The sequence below is a fragment of the Megalops cyprinoides genome, chromosome 22 (assembly GCF_013368585.1).
Source record: "Megalops cyprinoides isolate fMegCyp1 chromosome 22, fMegCyp1.pri, whole genome shotgun sequence".
In the NCBI taxonomy this organism is placed as follows: domain Eukaryota; kingdom Metazoa; phylum Chordata; class Actinopteri; order Elopiformes; family Megalopidae; genus Megalops; species Megalops cyprinoides.
This window is the reverse complement of record NC_050604.1, coordinates 11,915,585-11,937,674: the sequence shown is the minus strand read 5'-3', so window position 1 is coordinate 11,937,674 and position 22,090 is coordinate 11,915,585. Positions and strand designations below refer to the sequence as shown.

General features: G+C 44.3%; 1 protein-coding gene across 1 annotated transcript in view; it reads left to right on the top strand.

The window, feature by feature from the left end:
• Positions 1–22,090, top strand: part of dok7 (docking protein 7) — a 32,517-nt gene that overhangs the window by 3,969 nt on the left and 6,458 nt on the right. The window contains exons 4-8 of the mRNA XM_036516403.1: positions 2,081–2,281; positions 8,122–8,241; positions 13,213–13,320; positions 13,621–14,413; positions 20,984–21,222. Coding sequence (XP_036372296.1) covers positions 2,081–2,281; positions 8,122–8,241; positions 13,213–13,320; positions 13,621–14,413; positions 20,984–21,222 — 1,461 coding nt within the window. The remainder of the gene's footprint in view (positions 1–2,080; positions 2,282–8,121; positions 8,242–13,212; positions 13,321–13,620; positions 14,414–20,983; positions 21,223–22,090) is intronic.

The window sequence follows — 22,090 nt, the reverse complement described above, 5'->3', positions numbered from 1 at the left end:
CCCCCCATCTCCACAGACACATGCCTGTGTTGTGTATGCTATTACTGGGGGTCAGAGGTCTGTTCTCTTTGGAATATGATACTTACTGTACGCTGTAAAAATAAGCTCTGGAAATAATGTGCAGCCATTTTGTTCCATCCCTGGGGCATTTGATTTTTTTTTCCTTCATCATCATGTGTCTTACTGTATATTCTGTGGAAGGAGCCCATTTATTATGCATGCGGAGAGGTGCGGGGAAAGCTCCACTTCTGATTTTCGCGGAGAAGTATCACAGCATCGTGTTTCTCCTCTCACGTCTCGCGTCTTTGAGTTCCTGAGATGTCATGCTCCTGAGTCGCCACCCACAGCCCCCCCTCAAACCCCCCCCCCAAACATCCCCCCCCTGCCTGCGACTTCATGGCGTGTGCGTGTGTGTGCTCTCCTCTCAGGACGCGCCACTGCATGCTTCCCGCTGCTCGGAGTGGCGCAACTGGTCCCCCGCCGGAGGGGGAGGGGGGATGGGGGGGGTTGGGGGGGGAAGTTAATTATGGCCCCACAGGCGTCAGAAATCTTATCATATCTCAGAACTTCAGATGTCTAGCTCGTGAGTGCCACCAAAGTAAAATAAACCCTTAAAAAACAACCAGTTACACTGAGGGAATAGTGGTCGACTTTTTAGAGATGCTCATGTGCTGAATTTCCATAGCTATGCCTCTGCAGCTGTGGCATGCTGGTATGTTATCCCTGACACAATTGTCAGGGGAATTGATTTTTATCACAGCACATAAAGAGGATAACAATTCCACTGTAATGTGTGATCGGGCAGCCGATACATTTTTATAGGACACAAGGCAAATGAATCCGTCTCTATCTGCATATGAATGGGATCTATCAGGAGAGCATACATCAGCTGCCTCCGTCTCCTCATGGTTTCAACGCTCTCGTGGACCATAAAAGCCAGGCCTGCAGAAATGCCACCTGTCTGTTGCGGGGAGGAATGGCCACACTTTTGCTTTGATTTGTGGTCCTGCGCTGTCCGCTCTGTTCGATGAATCATCCCCAGCTGGAGTGATGACAGGCTGAGTCTGGAGGGCTGGCTAGAAGTTTTTATCATTCTTATTAGCACCATCAGTTTCCTCGGCTGAAGGCCCTCTCTGGCCTGCGTCATGGGATTGCTGATCTTGATTTGCATGTGACAGACAAGCTGCAACACAGCAGTGAGATTTACCTCTATTGTTCCTGCCTGGGGCTCAGCAAGACGCTGGTGTTCACACTCGTATACACAGACACACACACACACACACAAACACACTCATATGCAGACGCATACACACACAGTTATACACGCATGCACACTCACATATACACACACACACACACACACACACACACACACACACACGAGCACTCACGCATGCATATTCACACGAACACATGCACACACGCACGCATGCCTGCGCTTACACACCCGCACAGGCGCGTTGGTAGGGAGAGGAAGAGGCCGCCATCTGCCTCAAAGCTCCGTGTTTTTCTCAGTTTTGACAAAACTGCTTATTTCATTTCCCCTCAAAGGTGACTCTTACCTGCAGGGACTGAGCCGAGCACAGTCACTCCTACTCCTTCACATCCCCTGCGCTCTATCTGGTGTCACTGTGTAATGAAACGCGTCACAGCGTTGCCGTCCTGTTTGATGAAACGCAGGCAGACAGCGGAGCTGCTCTCCACTCACAGCCATCTATCGCAGCGCCGCATTAGATAACGTGTCACTGCTTGTGCTCAGACTTGACGAGAGAAGGTTTTAATTATGCAATTTGTTTTTCAGTTCATTTTAAAGCAGGCACTTCTGGCTACTCTTCCATTGTTTCATTATAAGTGAAGTAGTCTCACACATAAGACTGCTGCATTTATAACAACAGAATAAAAGCTTAACGCTGCATAAGTGAGTGCCCTGCTTTTTAACTTAACTTGTGTGAATTTGCATTAGGCCTCAACTCCCTGCAATAGTATTTAGACTCATTTGAGATGATGGCATTGAATCTGTGAGTGAACCCCGTTATGTTGCAGGGTAGTGACTGTCTGTGCTCTGTTCTGCTTTTCTCAGTGCACCGGTTCAGTGTGGGCGTCCTGCCTGGCACCAAGCTGGAGAGTGGCCCGGCCACCCTGCACCTCTGCAATAACCTGCTGGGCATCGCCCGGGACCTCCCCCCGGTCATCCTCGCCCAATGGAAGCTCTCTGACCTGCGCCGATACGGGGCCGTGCCCAACGGCTTCGTCTTCGAGGGAGGCACGCGCTGCGGCTACTGTGAGCTCGCTTTCTCATATCTCCGCAGTTTGGGCTGTTGCAGTCGGGTCAATCGGGTTTCTCTCCGTGAACGCAGTCCCCCAGGGGGTCTCGGGGGACATGGTGTTATCGTGTAGCTTTCGCAGTGGCGCGAGGCTGTCTCCTTTCCCTTTAGCAGGTGGCTTTGATTCAGACATCGCCTCTGGGCTGACGGTGACACCCAACCTGTGATCTGGGGAAAGCTTTCTGTCGCCCGTGTGGGAAGAACAGTGAATGTATGGTGTGTCTACCATGCCATGTGCCCCTCCCGAGTGCTTTGTTTTAATGTATAGTACCAGTCAAAGGTTTGGACACACCTGATTAAAACAATGGGAAACGTGGATTCAAAGACATTTTCATCTAAAGACTTGAGCTGAAATGCTTGAAATTTGTTTCTTAGACACATATAAATAGATACGTTCATGCCTACGTATGAATTTCTTTCCAAAAAAATTCATTTTAAAAAATATTTTTTGCCATTTTGAAGAATATAAAACACAAGAGGGTTTTGATTTGTTTAACACTTTTTGGGCCACTGCATAATTCGGTTTGTGTTATCTTATAGTTTTGATGTCTGTACTATTATTCTAAAATGTGGAAAGTAGTAAAAACCCTTCTGTGAGTAGATGTGTCCAAACATTTGACTGGTACTATACTGTCTTTTTCAGTGTGATCTCCTGTCTCCTCTGTGTAGACTGCACAGTGGATAATTCATTACTGTTTACCCTCAGCCCAGTAATTAATGGTGTGTGGCTTCTCAGGTAGCGTTAATTATATTGTTGTTTTTCACTTAAGTAACAGCCCTGGGGTATTTCTGATATGTGGGTTTTTCGGCATTGCTCTGAATGATAAGTGAAATACCCAGCTTTCAGGACTGTAAGGGGATTCTGGTCACTGTTTTCCCTCAGTTTAGGATGTGAAATCCTTTTTCTCTGCGCCAACTAACAGCATTAAGGAGAATAAGCCAGGAAGTGCTAATTAAATGACTGAGGCGATGGGGAATCTTACTGCAGACAGCTCTTTATCTCTCTGTTGTTTGTTTACTTATTGACAAAAATGGTGTGAAGCAACAGCTTTGTTTAGCATATTATTCTTGAGAAAGGTGTGCTTCAGAAATACATTGAACATAAACATATATTTAACATGCTGTGCATGTACCTCAAGGTTCTTAGGCTGTCCTATTTCAGAGAATGAGCTTTCAGACGTACCTCTTGGTTTGTTTAGTCAAGCAGCAGATATAATCTTAATGTGCACACAATATTTGAATTGAACAGGACTTGTTTTGTCATGAAAGATGATAATTTATCCTCACAATCAATAACCTATGATATGTGTATGCACATTTCAAATTTCAAAATTGATGACATTTTCCTTTTTAATAAAGATTAGTGCACTGTGATGTCAAAGGTTCATAATCTGCCTTGATATTTTATAATGTGCCATCTTTCACCCTCAGATCCATTTATTTGTATAATGTATTAGTACAGCAGTATAAATATTATCATTAGCCGCAAGAGTGTTCATGCCATATTTATGATGGAGAAAAAGTAAACTTTGGCAAAGGGAATATGAGAAATGAGTTTTCACCCTATAAATGTGATTTTTTTTTTGGCTGATGATTGAGCGCAAGAGTCACTTTCTGTCTTACATTGTGATATATATAGGGCTACATAATCCCACAATCTATCTTTAAGACTCCATGTGATCAAGGAGGAACATCGATCAACAGAAATAACCGTAAGACCCCAAGGATTGCGTTTCATAATTCAGAAACATGCTCTATAAATACTCAGGCACATTCCCAGCGTTGGAGCAGTAAGAATAGCAATTTATTTTTCCTCTCCAAATATTTTTTAAAAAGTGACACCCTGTGTATGGCAACTGAAATGATTTTCCTTCTGAGTTATCTTGATAGACTGTGCACTGCAGATATGGAAGTTGCCATGTGTGGAACTTCTTGTGTTAGCTGTGGTTTCTTTAGCTCAGTTGTTCAGCTATATGTAGTCTGTGAAAGGTCAGCTTTATGGGCCACTTTTATGGAAAATGTCTGATATCTAGCATTATAAAAATGTGATGACCATATTTTGTTGGAGATTACAGTATATTGAAAACAATCGGTATGAAAGGGTTGACAGTGAGTGTGTTCTTGCTTGTGTGTGTATATGTGTGTGTGTTTGTGTTGGCGGATAAGACAGGCATGCGGAGGGTATGTGCACAACATCTTTAACTACCACTAAATGATCTCGCGCAAGGCAGTGTGACCGGCAGGGGAATCCACTCATGATGGAGGATTTGGCAAAGCCCTGAGAAATTGCATTTCTGTCAGACTGGGAGCAACCTACATGCCATTCACTCACATGGAAACTGCAGTACAGTTATGACGTTAGAGGTCATAAGCTAGGTTAACTTGTTTACCGCAAGACTGGGTCTTCCCATAGGTAGGCCATGTGTTCCAGAACATTTTTTAATGGAGGGCTTAAGAAACAAGATGAGGATCCCCCTGTGATGGATGGCCCTTGTAGAGTAGTCCTCTGATCTTCTGAAGTGGAGGATGTCCTTTGTGAGTGATGGCCTTTCAGTGTCTTCGTCTCCTGGAAGTAGTGGCAGTAAATAGCTGCTTGGACGGCAGTCAAGCTGACTGATCTTGGCATAAACACCGCTGCGTTACCCCCGACCTGCTGTTCCACAGCTGTTGCCGCCGGCAGTGTTGTCGCGGACACGTTGTCGTGTTCGGGGCCGACCACCCTGCGGGGAGGGGTCATTCGGATTGGACGTTAGTCACGCATCCACCTGATCCTCGGGTCAGGTTGGGTCCCTCGCGTGACCCGCGCCGTCCGTGGAATGTTGTGAGACACAGCCGTGCTGTGGGTGGTCTCCCAGGCAACTCAGCCAACCAATGGTGGAGCTTTCCTCATCATGCTCTGAGAATGTGCTTCTCTCTGTAGCTTGGAGGACAGAGAGGCAGTACTACCAATGGAGAATGGATACAGCGGTAAACAATTCTGTATTTCAAATACAATGATGGCTTAGGAAGCCATGAAATACACTGCAACAGTTTGCCTTTATATTTGGTAACATTTTTATTTGTCAAGAGCATTTTTTATTTTGTGGGCTCAGTTTCTCGGCTGTGGTCATACTGAGAGCTACGGGTCATAATTTGGGAATGTGATGACCAGGGAGCTGACACCACCAGCGTGCCTCTTACCTGTTGTTATAATTAGTCCCAAAGGCTACCTGTCTCCCTTAGGTCAGACAGTCCTGAATGCTATCTGTCCTCAAGGGGGAATGTCAATACAGTGTTTTGATTTAAGATCTGAAGGCGCACCTCAAGGTATAAAATGCCATAAAATAATTCAATTGGTTAACTGGAAGGACATCGGGGTCTCGGCATAGTATAACTTCTGATGTTTAATCTATTGCTGGTGCTTTTTGTTTTTTTAATTGGGCATACTGTGGGCACACTGTACGATTGCACTGTGAATAGAGCCAAAGACCCCACTCTCCTGTGGGGTCTTTGGCTGTCTTTTATTTACCAGTGAGTGATTTTGCCTTATTGCATTTATACCCTCTTAATTTCCCATTCTCAGATAAGAAGACGCATGATGTACTGTGATCGTCCTTTTTGCTGCTCATCATCAAAAGTTAATAATATTTTTTGGTTTTTTATTATTTTATTTGTACAGGGTAATAGCTTGTGATTTTACCCTTTGCAAGCAATTTTTTGTTTGAAATGGGGTCTACCTCAAGAAAAATGAAATCATTAAATACACGACTGTGTTTATGTGTGTGTGTGTGAGTGTGTGTGTGTGTGTGTGTGTGTGTGTGTGTGTTCTGAAAGAAACAACTGAAACAAATTTCCATGTAAATGCGTCTGACCCAGACTGAGCTCTCAGAAGCTGTGTCCACTTCATAACTGAGAGGTAATTGAACGGAGGAGGACGAGGTCCCTGCTCTGTATGTAGCAAATCGGAGCTCATTAAAACGGTAGTGCAGTGATGGCCCGTGTCGCATGCCTTTCTCCTGCTGCCACATGTTGACACGCACACTTCACGGCGCACACAGATGCCAGCCGTGCAAAGTCTTTGTGGAGGCTGTGGAACCTGCTGAGTTTACCTGACCTATATTAACAGCGAATACGGCTGAGCAACAGCGTGGCTGACCGCAGAGTGTGCTGCACTCACGTGCTCCTCGGATGGTCCCATTTCCCAAGTTCTGAAGTCGTTCTTCCGACTTCGGTGTGTTCATGTGCTTTTAAGTCGGAATGTGGAAACAACATGGACGCTACAAACAAGATGTGTTGTATGCAGAGCTTTGCTGCACCAGTACATTCCCTGAAACCACTAAAATATTGCTTCACCTGACTTATCAGGGTTACTGCTAATAAATAACTTTTCTAACTAATCTAGGTCACTCTACGTGGACAGCTACGTGGACTAACCATTACAACCTAATACCATATTACAAATGGAATGTTAGCAAAAAATTGATATGCAATATGTGAATTTGCACCATTAATCAAACGTTTCTTACTGTCAACCAAACATTTACTTTCATCTGCCATGTTTCTGCGTGTATGACGTCAACAACTCAGCAAGTCATGTACCAAAATTATCGCCGACTTTCCGAGTTGTTCTGACTTGAGGGGGCGTTCACGTGAATTTTCCCAGTTGGGAACTCATTTTTCCGATTATTCCAACACCACATGAATGCACCTTTGGAGAGGTCCTTTAGGTCTGACTTGACCATTTTGGCGAGGGCGATTGTGCAGGAGTATCTGAGGATGGCTTTGGAGCACAGGAAGCAGAGTCCACACTGGTGACTGCACTGCCCTCTGCACTCTGCTCTGATTGGTCCTGGGTGTTGAGTGGGTGTGAACAGAGCAGTGCTGGGCTTGAGAACTCCACCAGTTTCCTTAAGAAAAGTAAAATATATTAAAGCAGAGAACTCAGAATGTCAGCAAAATGTACAATATGCAGTATCATTGTAAGAATACCGTGTGCTGGACTAAGCAAAAGTAAGGGCAGCATTTTACAATAACACTGAAATAAAAATATTGTCCGGGGACAAAGAAGCAGCTAAGCCTTACTTTATCATACAGTGGCAATGTAATAATCAATTGTGGTGTATAGAGCAGTGAAATGATTATAATACAGTATGAACCACGAGGGACCTGGTTTTGAAGGCTTAATAACCACAATGATGTGATTAAGATGGCTGTGTATTACAAGAACTGGTTCATGTTTGAACACACATGCAGCTACAGAATGAAGCCCATCAGCCTCTGCACATATCTGTGTGGAATGGCACCCCTGTGGGCTAGTGCAGTGCCTGTTGTCAAACTGTCCTGTTATCAGCAAGCAAGCCTACACCGAAGGGTTCCTCCAAGCATCTGCAAAAATAAATATTTCCTGCACAATTGCCTGTATGGGTTTCCTCTTGTAGCTTCACCTTCATGGAATTCAGTATCATACCTCATTGCCTATTTGCAAAGCAGATGCCCGTATCCAGGGCAACTGGCATACCTTACATTTTCTGTCTCTTATTTTAACAGTAATCAATTTATACAGCTGGATGTTCATTGAGGCGTATCAGGTTTAGAACCTTTCTCAAGGGCACGGCAGCTGTGGTTTGAGTCTCTGGTTACAAACCCACTTTCCTAACTGCTAGTCATCACAGAGGCCACAGCTTTGTGAAAGGGATTTAGCTCCAACAGCCACAGACTGCAAAAGGAAAAAAGACGTTTCTGCTATGAAAGCTGCTTCTCCTATGACTATTCATGTGTCTTTTCTCTCTCGCTCTCTTTCTCTCTCTCTCTCTGGCAGGGGCTGGGGTCTTCTTTCTGTCCTGCGTGGAAGGGGAGCAGATCAGCTTTCTGTTCGACTGCATCGTCCGAGGCATCTCGCCCACCAGGGGGCCGTTCGGACTGCGCCCGGCCCTGCCAGGTTAATATGGGAAGTGTAAGGTGTCAGCGCTGGCTCTGAAACCTGCCGTGCCTAGCACTGGCTGTTCTTATTAGCGTTGCAGGCCCAGCAGGCTGTGGGGTGAGGCAAAGTGCAACGTGGGTATTATTCTGGGACATCAATCTGTGTCCTGCGCCCTTTAAATTAACATGCTTTTTCCATTCATCAAGTCTCGCTCGGCCCCCATTCACAAAGAGCCCAAGGTGACAGAGGAAGCCTGGTACACAACTGTAGTATGCCAAAGTATTTCTGAGTAAATTTGACAGCTGCAAGCGTAGTGGTCTCTGCTTTAGGGAGTGTGTGTGAGGATTGCAAAGATAGCAAAGGTGTGTAATACATTTTCTTGTTTGAATATTTTCCTGACAACCATTGTCAGCATGTGTGATGTGATCATTAGCTCCTGAGCCTGTGTGTTCACTTTCAAAGTGAATCCTCATTGCTGTTGTAAGAACAAGCATGTCTGCTCAGTGCCAGCATGAAAATGCAAAAACATGTAAGTGTAATTTCACTTACAGCAGCATCTGTGCTAGTTTATTCTAGACACAAACAAACAAAACTGTTACTCTATTTTATTAGGTTAAACAGATTTCCGTGTACATTTTAGTTGCAAAAACTAAAACCAAGATAATCATTGGATCAGCAGAACCATGACTAAGAAATACTCCCTAACAGAAACTGTAATATAGTAAGATGAATTCTTTGCTGCATGACTTCTCTTGGCTGTTTCCTGGAGTTTGATGTATAGGTGTAGTTTGTTTTACATTTTACACCTTTTTCATTCAGCAGGAGCTTATCCTTAGCAACTTGCAAGGAAAGGGAGTTGAATTTAATAAGGTTGCATGTAAGACAGTACATATAGGATATGAATAATAGAAGGAGAGTTATGCTTAAGTGGAGGCGAAGTGGGTCTTTGGTCTGTGATGGAAGATGGCCAATGAATATGCTGTCCTGACTGTTTTGTGTTCATGCTTTTGTAAGCGGTCCATTTAAATCTGAAAAGCTGCAGAAGGTATTGTCACTCAGTCATTATAGGTGTTAGTCTGAAGATCTGAGATCTATTGTGAAGCATTGGTCGTTGTAGAAAATAACCTCACTAGAGAGTGTGACCTTAAGAAGTTACTTCTCAATATGTAATCTTTTTTCACAGAGGTAAAAATCAAAACGCAAACATTATATATGAGAACTCCTTATCATAACCCAGCACCTAAATTAACCAGGTGTCTTTCTTATTAATAAATACTTGTTGGGATTTACTCAGATTTAAATGAAGGTGGTGCTTAAATGAATAAGGTATCTCACAAACAGGTGACCTTGGCTCTTTCAAAGGAATGTGACTCATCTTTTGTGTGTGTGTGTGTGTGTGTGTGTGTGTGTGTGTGTGTGAGAGCGAGAGAGAGAGAGAGAGGTGAGTGAAAGCATGCCCAACATGCTAAAAGTCTCCAGGCATGCAGAAGGCATTGGAAGCACCTTGCCTAATTGACAATTACTAGAAGGCTAAACATGATATAACGACTTACAAAGGGGTGGGTGCGGGGGGATAACCATGTTCAATAATTTATGGTGGGGGTGTCCTTGATTTGTGTCACCCTGACATGTGTGCATGTGTGTTGAAGGCACAATGTGTGGCTGGGTGATACAGACCACACTAATGAACAGCAATCAACTGCGCAGGGCATTAGTGTGGTCTGTATCACCCAGCCACACATTGTGCCTTCAACACACATGCACACATGTCAGGGTGACACAAATCAAGGACACCCCCACCATAAATTATTGTAATATATAATGTCTTGTAATATGTCGTTACAATTCTCTATAATATCGTTTGAGCAATGCTTCATTAAGGAAGCTCTCTGAAAGTCAAATGTTTTTGGATCAATATCGCACTCAGGGTAATGAATATTGATTTATTTGTACCGATTGACTGTCTCAGAGAGTTTGTCTTTGCCTCTCTAGAAAATGTCGGCATTTTGTAATGTATATTGGTCGTTAAACTTTTAGTACTGCAGCCTTTTTAAACTGAGACATTCATTGCGGTAAACGTGCTATAATTAGCAGCGGGGAGCGGCGGTCGAAGTGACACTCTGCATAGTGACCAGGCTTATGCTCAGTTGGACGGAGCAGAAAGCATTACAGAGTGTTTTGAGTTCGTTATTTAGGACGCACCACGTTACCCCACTCACTCCTCTCCGAGAAGGGGACATTTTCCAGCGTAATATTAAGTATTAGAAAACAACGGACGTAAAAAAAACAGGCTCTTGCTAGCCACAGTTGCCGCTGGAGGTATGTGAAACCAGAACCTGGAAGCTATAAATTCAAGGCCGGCCGCAGACCTGACACCGAAGACGACACACTGCTAATTTAAAGTGTATGAATGAACAGCTTGGTAGCATCAATATGCAGCACGATTTCATAACATGGCGCGTTTGATTTATAAAGCTTTTTATTTAATGGGCGTTGCATTCCATCTTTAGGTGAATGAGACACAGCTGGGAAAGCGGAATGATATCTTTTGAAGTATGTTCTGACCTTTATTTTTTCAGAAAGTAACTTTAAAAAATTTGAAATGTTAAGAACAAAGTCCTCACGTTCAGCTCGTATCCATATTGTTTCAAAAAAACCCCTCCGTGGACTGATGCATTAGTGTTTTCTGCAAAATTGTTATTGCTGTTATCAGGAACTCATCCCCCTCGTGCGTTGCTTATTATGCGGTATCTGCTCCGCTGTCCTTGTTCGCTTTGTTCTGCTAGTTCCCGCAAAACATTTTTCGATGAAAGGAAAACATCATTTTTTTCCGTCAGTACAAACAATTGTGTAAACATTGCAAGGTGTAAGAACTTGATCGTGCTGATCATACTAATAAACTGTTAATAACTGATCAAAGCAGCCTGGAAATGCGGCGTCGCTGCGGGTATGCTTCTTCTGTCGTTACTTGTCAAAACCAAGGGGAAAAACGTTCAAATATTCTGATTTAATAGGAGGGAAATAATTTGTCCAGACAAGAACACCTGCTGCGTACCATTATTTGTACCGTTTTAACACTTAGAGCTTTAACTACTTTTTTGTACTTTAATTTTCTAACTTTTTAATGCTTAGAAAATGTCTCTCCACATTTCAGAATAATTGAGAGGCAGTCACCTGTGAGTGGTAGGTGTTGCTGTTTACACACAAGTGCTAGTCAAAAAGGACACACTGTACTTGAAGTGAAAGAGTGCCTTTGTAAAATTGTCTGAAGGTTAAAGTGACGATTTACAGTGCAGAGTGAGGAGCTGGAGTCTGACAGACTCTCAGATCTAAATCGGCTGCTATTATCGTTATTATCATCATCACTCCACATTTACTTTTTTCATTATGATTATTTATATCTTTCAAATGAGTTCATGAACACAAGATTGTTTGATTGCATTCCGCCATCAAGCTACAGAGCTCCAGTGAATGTTCTATATCTTAAATAGGTATAGCAATTTATAGAATTATCAATGTAACACTTTCTGCCCCCAGTATAAGACAGTACCAAAGGCAGCTGTGGTTTGGATATGTGTACTACTAACAGTTACGAGCTACACAAAGGCCCCTGCGATTTGCATTCTGTTGTGACCTTTTGATGGTGCTATAAATAAGTGGCACAACTTTGAACAAACAGTGAGGTGTCCCCCCTAGGACAATGTGGAGTCTCTCTCCATCTTTCTGGTTCTCCTGTTTTCTCCGTCTCCCTTTCCCTCCCTGTGTCACCACCCTTATGACTCTCTTGTGCTTCTACTCCTGCTATATCTTCCTCGTTTCTGCTCCTGTCCTGCTCTGAGTCTAATTTTGGTCTGTTTCTCTCCCTCTTTCTACCCTCTGTCAGTGCCACTACTCCCTACTCACTACCACTTTTCCCCCCATCCCTCCCTCCCTTGGTCCTGTTGTCTTTATTTCTCTGTCTTTCCATTTCTCTCTTTCTCTCTCTGTGGGCCTCCTGGCTGAGTGGAGCAGCTCCTGCTGTTTGTTAAGAAGCAGTGCCTTCCGTTCACGCGGTGTGCTGTTTCAGGGTGGAATAATCACGCCGGCTGTCCCCAGAGCAGGGCTGCTCCTTTCCACTGATATAGTACTGTTGTCAGGATGCATAGAAACCACAGATCGTCTTTATTACCTCAAGGGAAAGTGAGCGATAACCACACAACCTGTATTTTTCTATGCAATGCGTTACCGCTAGATTCTTTTAGTAGCTTCCATATCACCAGAATAGAGCTGTGAGCCGTAAGTGAGTCTGACAAAATGGATGCATCCTCTGCCACATTCAATCCCTCTGCAATTCACTCAGTGAGCTTTAGTAATAAGTCTGCTTTGTCTCAATGTATGGCTGTAAGGCAGCAACAGATCAGCTGAAGGAATGAAGCAATATGCTCATTCCGTTTGCCCTGTATTGTGTGAGAGCTGGAGAGGTAGTTCTTTGCACCTGTGATGCAAAACAAGGCAGCCCAAGATAAATCCACCCCTGGAAAAGTGCTTAAGTTGGGCTTACCAGGCCCATAAGCCTGATAAATAAATGCCATGTACAAGAAGTCATATGCCTTTCCTGGGCTTTGTGTTCAAATACTTCCAAACATTTTCAAGAAGGCATTAAAATTAAGTTCAAACTTGAGCTGGACACACACCTGTTAATGTTAACTGTAAGGCAAGCTTTTGAACAGCGGTCTGAAGAGTATAGGTTGCAGTGTGGTGTGTAGGGGGCATGGTGCAGGGCTTGTAACCGAAATATTACAGGTTTGATTCCCCACTGGGGTACTGCTGCTGTTTCCTTGGGCAAGGTACTTAACCCACATTGCTTCAGTAAATATCCAGCTGCATAAATGGATAAAATTGAAACGTACTGTATGCAGGTTGCTCTAGATAAGAGCATCTGTTAAATGACAGTAATGTCATGGTCCTGGTCATTTTCACCTGACGCAGTGTTTGTGTTGTCTGTTGCAGACCCCAGTGCTGACCCGGTGTACATGGAGGAGCGGCTGAACCAGGAGGCCCTGGAGCTGGAGAAACGTCTGAGTCTGCTGTCCCACTGCAGCCGGCAGAGCAGCGCAGGTACAGTGGCCGACAGGTGTCTGACGCTGTTATGACATGGCTCCCTCGCCCATCTCTCCAAGCTGTTTCTCTGTACCAGTTTGCAGGAGTGATTTCTTTGTATGTTTATTCACATTCTTTTTGATGGCATAGTAAGAACTGTCTTGAAATGCCCTACTGCTATTGCCATAAATGCAGTAGTTTCAGTAATTTATCTTTTTAGACCTTCTCATCTGAACCAAAATGTATTTAAACACAACGAAAACTGACTGTAGTACTTTTTTGTCATATGTCAGGCTAATTTTTCTTTCTCTGTTTCAGCTTCCACATACAGCTACAGCACTTCGGCGGCAGGGGATGACCGCAGCATCTCCAGCTCCTCCTCTGAGGCCAGCCACTCAGACACCAGTATAGGGAGTCGCCTCACCATGTGGGCGGAGCCTGTGAGCAGCCCCGCCCCTGTGGAGCCTGTGAGCCCATCCACAGTCAAAGGCACGCTGCAAAGTGAGGAGAAGCTGTATGCTGCGGTGGCGGGCGGAGCCAGGCCTCCATCAAAGCCCCCCCGCTCCAGGAGGCTGCAGGAGATTGGCCGCCAGAGCTCCTCGGACAGCGGCATCGCCACGGGGAGCCACTCCTCGTATTCCGGAAGCTTCTCCTCTTACGCGGGGAGCATCGACACCTCTCAGGGGGACGAGTTCGGGTCCCTGGTCAGCCTGCCTCTGAACCTCGCCTCCGACTACGCCCCGTGCACCTGCCCGCCCTCTGAGCCCCCTCGGGGCACGGGATCCGAGTACCAGGTACCCAGCTCGCTCAAGCACCTCTATGACACGCCCAGGAGCCTGTTCCCGGGCACGCCTCCCAAGGACCAGGTCTCCTCCTATCCCCTCCTGGCTTCAGGGGCTGACCTCAAGGGAGCCTCCCCTTTGTCGAGCTCAGCCTGGTGTCAGGAGCTGAGCGGAGCGTTAGGCGAGGCGGGCACGGACCCTATTCCAAAGTGGACGGCCCCGCAGAGGCAGGGCCAGGCGCTGGACTCCCGGAGCGGCGAGACGGCGCCCTCTGTTGGCGGCTCCGCTGACCCCTGCGAGATCTGCAGCCCCCAGCCTGGGATTTCAAGGTCCCTGTTTGCAGCCTGTCCCATCTGCGGAGGATTGAAGGTACCCCATGTTGCTTCTATCACCGCTGTCTCTGACGCATTCTCATATCTCAAAGGGGAACTCCCGCGGTTCTGAACATCAGGGTGAAATTCCATTTCTTTTACTGGTTACATATTGCCAACTGATAACTAAAAAGCCTATGACTAAAAAAGAACTAACTTCACAGATGCTTTTAAATGCAAACAGCAAACGAATTAGTTCAAGGGGAAAAACCGAACAAAACCTGCATCTCACATTTGAGTTAATTAAAAATGGCAAAATCTCTTGAAGCCGAATTATGTAAATGACATTTTTTGCCTCTCTGTGTCTAAATCCAGATACAGCCTTCTGTTTGGTCCAAGAGACAGCATGTCGAAGTAGTACCATTCCTGAGTCAGACAGATATAACAAACTAAATAATGCTTTACTTCCATCAAATGGAAAAAAAAGATTGTCCTTGATGTAGCATTTTCCTCTTGATAATCCTTTTTTTAAACTTGAAAGCCTTTTTTAATTCTGCCTTGTTAAATGAGTTTTGGTGGGTTTTGTGTGACAGCCTCTCATTAGATTAGAACCCCAGGGGGATACAGAAATGATTTGGTAATGTGATTTGAAACTTTTTGACAGGTTGGTTTTTCTTGTCAAGCGGAGCGGTATCAGTGAATTCAGTTATTACCCCTTGAGTCAGTAAGACACTGTGTCATGTTGGGCTTTTCCAGTCACCACCACAGTTGTGAGGTCATCAGGGTTTGGTCTGAAACGACTTTACTGCGTGAAATATTTTAGAAAATCTTTGCAAGGTAGATTGCTTAAGACAAAAAGCAGTTTTTGTATTTATGTGTTGTTTCCTTTAAGGCCCATTTAATGTGTATGTTTAAACTGAGTCCTATGTGGTCGAGTCTGTGACTGGGAGGACAGTTTCTCTAGAGGATTAATACTGTAAAAATAGTAACATAAACTGGGGGAAATAAGGGAGGAAGTGATCACTGATGAGGTGTTGGCAGGCTGTAGAGAGAGGCCTGGTAGATTAAGAAACCCTGCAGATTCTTGGCTACTGAATGCTGCTCAAATTCAGCTGTGACTGGGCAGGTTGTTATGCAGGCATCTCAGGCTGAACGAACTGTTGCTTTGGTCTGTGAAGGCCAGGGTAGATGCCTTGTCTTTATATTGCAACACTGAATACAGTATGTGGCAGCGCAATGTTTCACTGTGTGCAGACGGCCCTTTTCAGCAACCACCTAATGGGACTCTCCTCCATGCTCCATCTGTAGTGTCCTCTCAGTGAAAATTTCCCAGCGCAAAACTTCGCAGCATCTGGTGTGGGAGCACCGAACTGTGGTGCCAGCAGGGCCGTTTCTGAAAGTGTGAACGCCTCACCCTTTTCAAAGCAATTAAAGCCGGCCCTGACATTAAGCTGTGGCGTGTCTCTAAGACGGATGGGACTCACGCCTGCGTCTCGTCCCTGCTGTTGACATACCGAGATGCGGCCTCATTAATCTTTAGCTGCGCTAATGTCAGTTTTGCATCTAATTGGGCCCTCTGGCTTGATGTATTGTACGTGCTCTTGGACTCCTATGCCTACTTCAACTTTCGAGTAGTGATAACTGAGTAGTACCACTGTTTGATGGGCATGATGGTAAGGAGCAGGGCATGTAGCCCAAATGTTGCCCAATCGATTCCCTGGTGGGGCACTGCTGTAGTGCCCTTCAGCAAAGTACCAAATTGGTTCAGTAAATATCCCGCTGTTCAAGTGATGCGTTAAATGCAAGTCATTCTGGGTGAGAGCGTCCACTGAGCAGATGCGATGTAAGGCCATTTCGGGACTCCTCACAGGAAGTTAAATTCTGTGCTGATGTCTTGGTCTTGGCGTTAAGATGAATTTGGCTTTCAGCTGTGCCTCGGTGTTACCCATTTCAGAATGAAATATCTTGTGCGTGAATGCGCCAAGGAAAACAGATGTCTTCATTTACGCATGTAGTTAAGGAAGCTCTCTATCCGCAGGTTGATCTCCGGATATTTAGGTTTTGAATCTTTCGTGTTGTTAATTCCGGATCTCTGTCTAGCTCCAGAATTCATGCAGTGTTGTTGAACAAGCACAGGTGTGTAACAGTTTGGATGAAGCATTCATTACCAGATGACTCTGAGTAGTGACTGCCAGCAGATGCACTGCTGATGTGAACAGGGTAGTGGTGATGATGAGGTGATTGGTAGTCCTCTGTTTCATCTCTTATGGACTAAACCTCTCCATCTTGTTGAGACAGCATCCAAAGGCTTTGATTCTAGTCCTTGCAAGGATTATTTTTATTAATGGAAGGAGCTACAGGTGACATATTTGTGCCTTTCTTTGTAGTTTGTAGTCGTAGGGATATTTGTTCTCTTGCAGCTGAGAGAAGTCCTGTTGGTACAGAGTGCCGTTTTGTCTTTGAATCATTAATCTGCTTTTATTTGGTTGGAGCTGATGGCACTGCATTATATGACAAATGAACTGGCAAAGTCTGACCGTTTGATGCTACCTTTTTCATCATTGAAACTGAGCTTCATGTAAAGAGCACATATTGCAAGGGACACACCTCAGTGCAAATGTAGTTGTGGCGGTTCCAAATTGAATGTATGCTAGAAGGTCTATCCATCTGTGAAGTGTGCTGGCTCCCTGTAGTTCTCCCGTCCTCAAGGGTTTTTCTCTCTTCTCTGTTTTATTTCACCGTGTAATGTGCTGTATGCATATAACATACAGGTGAACACCACTGGGGCCTGAGATCTCTGGGGCGTGAATCTGAATTTTGAATAGTATTAAATATCATGCATTTTGATTGTGTGCAGTTCTCTGTGTACTTTCATGAAAAGTGAATTGGTTACTAAACAGTATTCATGCAGGGTGAGAATTATTTCAAAGTTTGCCTCTCAGTAGAAAATGTGTGTGTTGATTCCCTGATTGAATATTAAATAACTGAAGTGGCACAGTAATTTTCAGTATCAATTCTTCAGAGAATAATGATTTTGAAAGCATTACATTCAACACACATATGTTTTCTTTTTGCTCAAAAAGTATATGTTTTATAAGCAATGCCAATCTTTTCTGTAAAATAGATTTTTTGAGATCACTGTATTAAAAAGCATCTTTTTCCTCCATCTAGTGCAGTCATTCATTTAATCTAAACTACATTACCCATGAGCAGTGGTACTCAGCAAAGAAACAATATAATGTGAAGGTAAGCAACTTTGGGTTGGAGACTTCCTTGTGGGTTTATGCACCTAAATCACCCCTTTGTTAACACTGTGATGTGGTATTTAATATTTATGATCAGTTGGCTATATGCTTTATAATCACTCTTTTGTAATTTCTTGCTATTTTTACATTTAATATCTTTCCCACCTCCTTTCTTCATCTTTTTTCATTCCAGTCTTTTTGTAATACATATATTTATTGTGCTTTACCTCTCTGCATGGGGAACTAAACACTTCTTTCCTCTGAGAATGCTGTGCATTGACCAATGTCCATGTTTCAGTTTTTCTGTCTCTCTTGTGTTGAATGTAGCCATTCCCTGAGGTCTCAGGGTTGCCAGGTTGGTTGAAGATGTGTGTAGTGCTTAGATAGCAATAGCTGCCTCAATAAGGTCCATCAGCAAGTCTACGACCGTAGTGTGAAGGAACGGGACTCCAAATATGAGCAATACCTCATTCTCTGAATTAAAGAGAATGAAAGGCTAATTGTCAGAAAGCAACATCAACCAAAGCAGTTTAGGTTTTTAGTCAACTTTTGCCGCAGCACTTCATGCTGACGTGACCTCAGAATTGCAAGTATTCAGCAGCAGAAATGTTGAGTACACAATCTTTCAAGAATGTGGTTTCTGAAGTCCTTTTGATTTGCACACCCCTATTTTTAACTTCTGAGCCTAGATAAGAGGGCAGTGCATTTACATTAAGAAAAGAAAATGCAGCAAAATCATCTGAAACATAAATATCCTTTCAATTCTGTGCTTGAGGAGACCAAATCTTTATCACTGCCCACAAATGCTTTACAAACTGACTGATTCCCTTTAGCTCAACCTGTACAATATTTACCCTTTAATTTCCATTTACTGCACATGAGAATGACACTTAGGAAAGACCTCTGCAAATACAAGTGTTTGGTAATTTACTGAAGTGCACTCTCATTGACTTCTGAATAGATTAATAGGTGTGAAATCATGGTGAGTATAGTACAGTATTTGGGTTGTGGCCTTAAAGAACTGTCCAGTGAATGTCTGTTTTGTGGTTATGAGAAGACTCACTGTAATGAAACCCATAAACTGTGAAAACCTGGTTTATTATGTTCAGTTAGAAGTAACTGCTGTATTTGTTGTAGCTGTTTCTATGTCACATTGTTGTCACATTTTCATTTGTGATGCTGCTCTTCCACTTGTGTCTGTGGGGAAACTCCGTGTAAGCCTAGTGATTGTATGAAGCAGACCTGTTGCACTAATCAATATTCCTGTTCTCTGTCTGTGATGTAGGGAACACCGCTCACACATTCAGGAGTCTTACCCATGCCAGCCATACCAGGTAAGTGCTTTGGGCCTCCTTTTTTGGCATTTATTTTCAGTGCATTAATGTACAGCTCCCTGTAGGCTTCCCATACCTCACACCTCCCACCCACCCCTAGTGATTTAGTGCACCTTTAATACTGATGTGGAATAGTTTTTAAATGATTGTTTAAAGAGATATCCCATAAACCTATACGGTATTGTCATTATTATGGCTTTTATTTATGAGGTTGTATAAACCATGGATTAATGCCAGATCCCCAGCATTCTTACTGTGAACAATGAGATCCATTAAATGATCATTAACTAATTTGGCAGGCACTCTAGTCCTCAGTGACTTAGAGAACTGTGGTACCTTTAATGGTTGCTGTTTCAGCTCATAAAGTGAAGCATTTCTTCCTTGTCTCAAATGCACTTGTTTTCCCATGTTTCATCTAAATCATTCAAGCCTACTTAGCTATCCTACACATAAGCAAGGGTGGACACATAACCCGCAGCAGTGATGATAATTCAGATGGTAGGATTTCAGTGGCACGTTAAAATGTGTGGTATTGTTTAGGCATATGGGGACTGCCATTCGTAGTCTTAGGAGGGAAATGAGGAGAGAGGTTATAGGAGAGGTGGTAGGGACTGAGAGGATGGATCAAGCATCAGAGGGTTGGATGAGCAGGAGCAGCTGGACAGGGTTGCCAGGCTGACCAGCCTGAATGGAGTTAAGCGCTTAGACCAACAGCAGTGTAGAGCGCTCGATGAAAAATGGGTGTATTCTTCGGATAATCGCCATGAGGAAAAGACAGACACAGGTGAGCATCACACTGGAAATTAATCCACAGTGTCAGGCTCGGCGGCTCTTCCAACGCCTCAGAGCTGTCATGCTCGCATGGGCACCTCCGGTAACATATATTGTTTCTTATCCTCTGTATTCTTTATTACTGTTTTACCAAAGCGGAAAATAGTTTATGGATAATTTACCTCAGCGTGACGCTTTGGAGTGGTTCCGCCTCTGACGTGCCTCACGCACACGTATCCCTCCAGAATGAGGTCCCTTTTGTGAATCGCAATGTAAGGATGATGCCTGGCCAAACGGCGCGCATCCATTACTCTCCTCGTTATTTCCCCTTCACGTCGGATTAACTTTGACTTTTTCCCCTCCGTTCAAAGTGTTGCATTTTTCAGGCTCAGATCCATCAAGTAAATCACCAGCCTCGCGCCTTCGCCTCTGTATTTCCAGCCAAGCATAAAATCAAATGTTCAGAAACTGATGAGATCCGTCACCGGGCTCAACACGTTAAGCCACGTCATATTTGCTTATTTTAACGTGGAAGAAAATATGGAGCTGTTTTATTTTCCAGTAATGTACGTGTGCCTTTCTTTAAGCATACCACAGGACTGTTAAGCCTTGGCCTGGATAGCTGCAGTGTCTGTAGGCTTTTTTTCCTTTCAGCTCGCGATTCAACAAATCAGGGTTGCACCAATTCGGCCTCATTGTCCTTGGTGTCAGTAGTTTAAAAACTATTGCATTTTGCCCTTCATGTCCTGGCATACATTTTGTGTCTACAACAGTATTGTTTCCATAGTTTTATATAGATTTTGTGTCTGAATGTATTAAAACAGAAGCATCAGTCTTTGGTGAGTGTACTGTCTTGTAGAGCGCATGAAAACCACAGATGCTGAGACAGAGTGCTGGTGTAGACCACACAGTTCTGCTGAAGACCCATGGAATGCAAAGTTTCCTACAGCTGGAAGTTCACCAGCTGCCCACCACATCCGTGGAAATAAAGTGTGGGAAGCGTTACAGAAAATGAATGGGATAAACCCTCTCCAGGGGAGAGTCCACCACAAGCAGCAGAACTCTATAAACAGGCCCTCAGGGTTGCATGGCCGGTGTGGCATGATTCGACATCCAGGCATGAAGATGGATGGGAATCATGCTTATGAACCGATGGCTCCTCCCTCTCGATGCGGACTCCTGGCCAGACCGGGCTTGATAAGGAGGTCCTGGAATGTTCCGTTGTCTCTGAACGACAGTGGCCTCTCAGCAGAGGGGAGCAGGTGCAAGGAGGGAGGGAACGGCCAGCCAGACGTGGCGACAGTGGCGGCCACACGTCCGCTCTCGAACATCGAGGACAGCAGCCTGTGGGATGTTCTGAGCAGATACAGCACCGGACGCAAGACGCTGTCCTGGAGAGAGGACAGGTCAGTACCTAAGAAGACCAATATGGAGAGGGAGGACCGGGAGGTCAGTGGCCACTCAGCAACAGAAGATGGTAAGAAATGTCTCTGAGCCACGTCTCTGAGCCACGCTGCTTCTCCTGCCACTCTTCCTTCCACTGGTGGTTATAAGCCACCAGCTTCCTCTGGCTACACTCTGCGTCTCCTCTGAACGTTCCTGTTCTCCCCCTGTTCTTGCTTCTTTCTTTAATAAAAATCCATCATTTTGAATCCTTGTATTTCCTCCTCTTTCTGATCTTTTCTCCAGCTGTGAGTCTGTTTGTGTGTTGCATTGATGTATGTCACATGTTGCATTGATTTTGAGATTGCGCCTGAAGGTCAGGGGGGAAATGCCATTTCAAGGAGACATTTTTTTTACTAGCTGTGCAAATATAATCTAATAAGTTGCACATTTCAAGACAACTCGGAACACTTGCATTATTGTGGGTACACACACTCTCTCTCTCTCTCTCTCTCTCTCTCTTTCACACACACACACACACACATAACTGTGTGTATATATGTACATACTGTATATATGCAGGATGTTGATATACATATGTCAGGGGTTACTGTAGCTGGGAGCTCCTTTCTCTCTTCCCGTGATTCAGACATCATCTGCCACGCTTTGTCGAGCAAATCTGCACTGAACTTAACTTCACACGGGACTGTCAGAAAAGATCACAGAACCAACACTTGCTATTCACAATTGATGTTTTTTGAGGATGATGTTGAAGCTGCTCCCTCCTGGAGCCTCTTCACAAGTATACCCACATCTTTAGATTGGACGAGATATGCATTTAGACAAAGACACCACTATTGCTGTGAAAGTAGCCATTTTGAAAAGGATGCTGAAGGACAGCATTATGATGTGCTTTCACAGACCAGGGATTCTGGCTGTCCAGTAAGTGTAACCACAGTGTG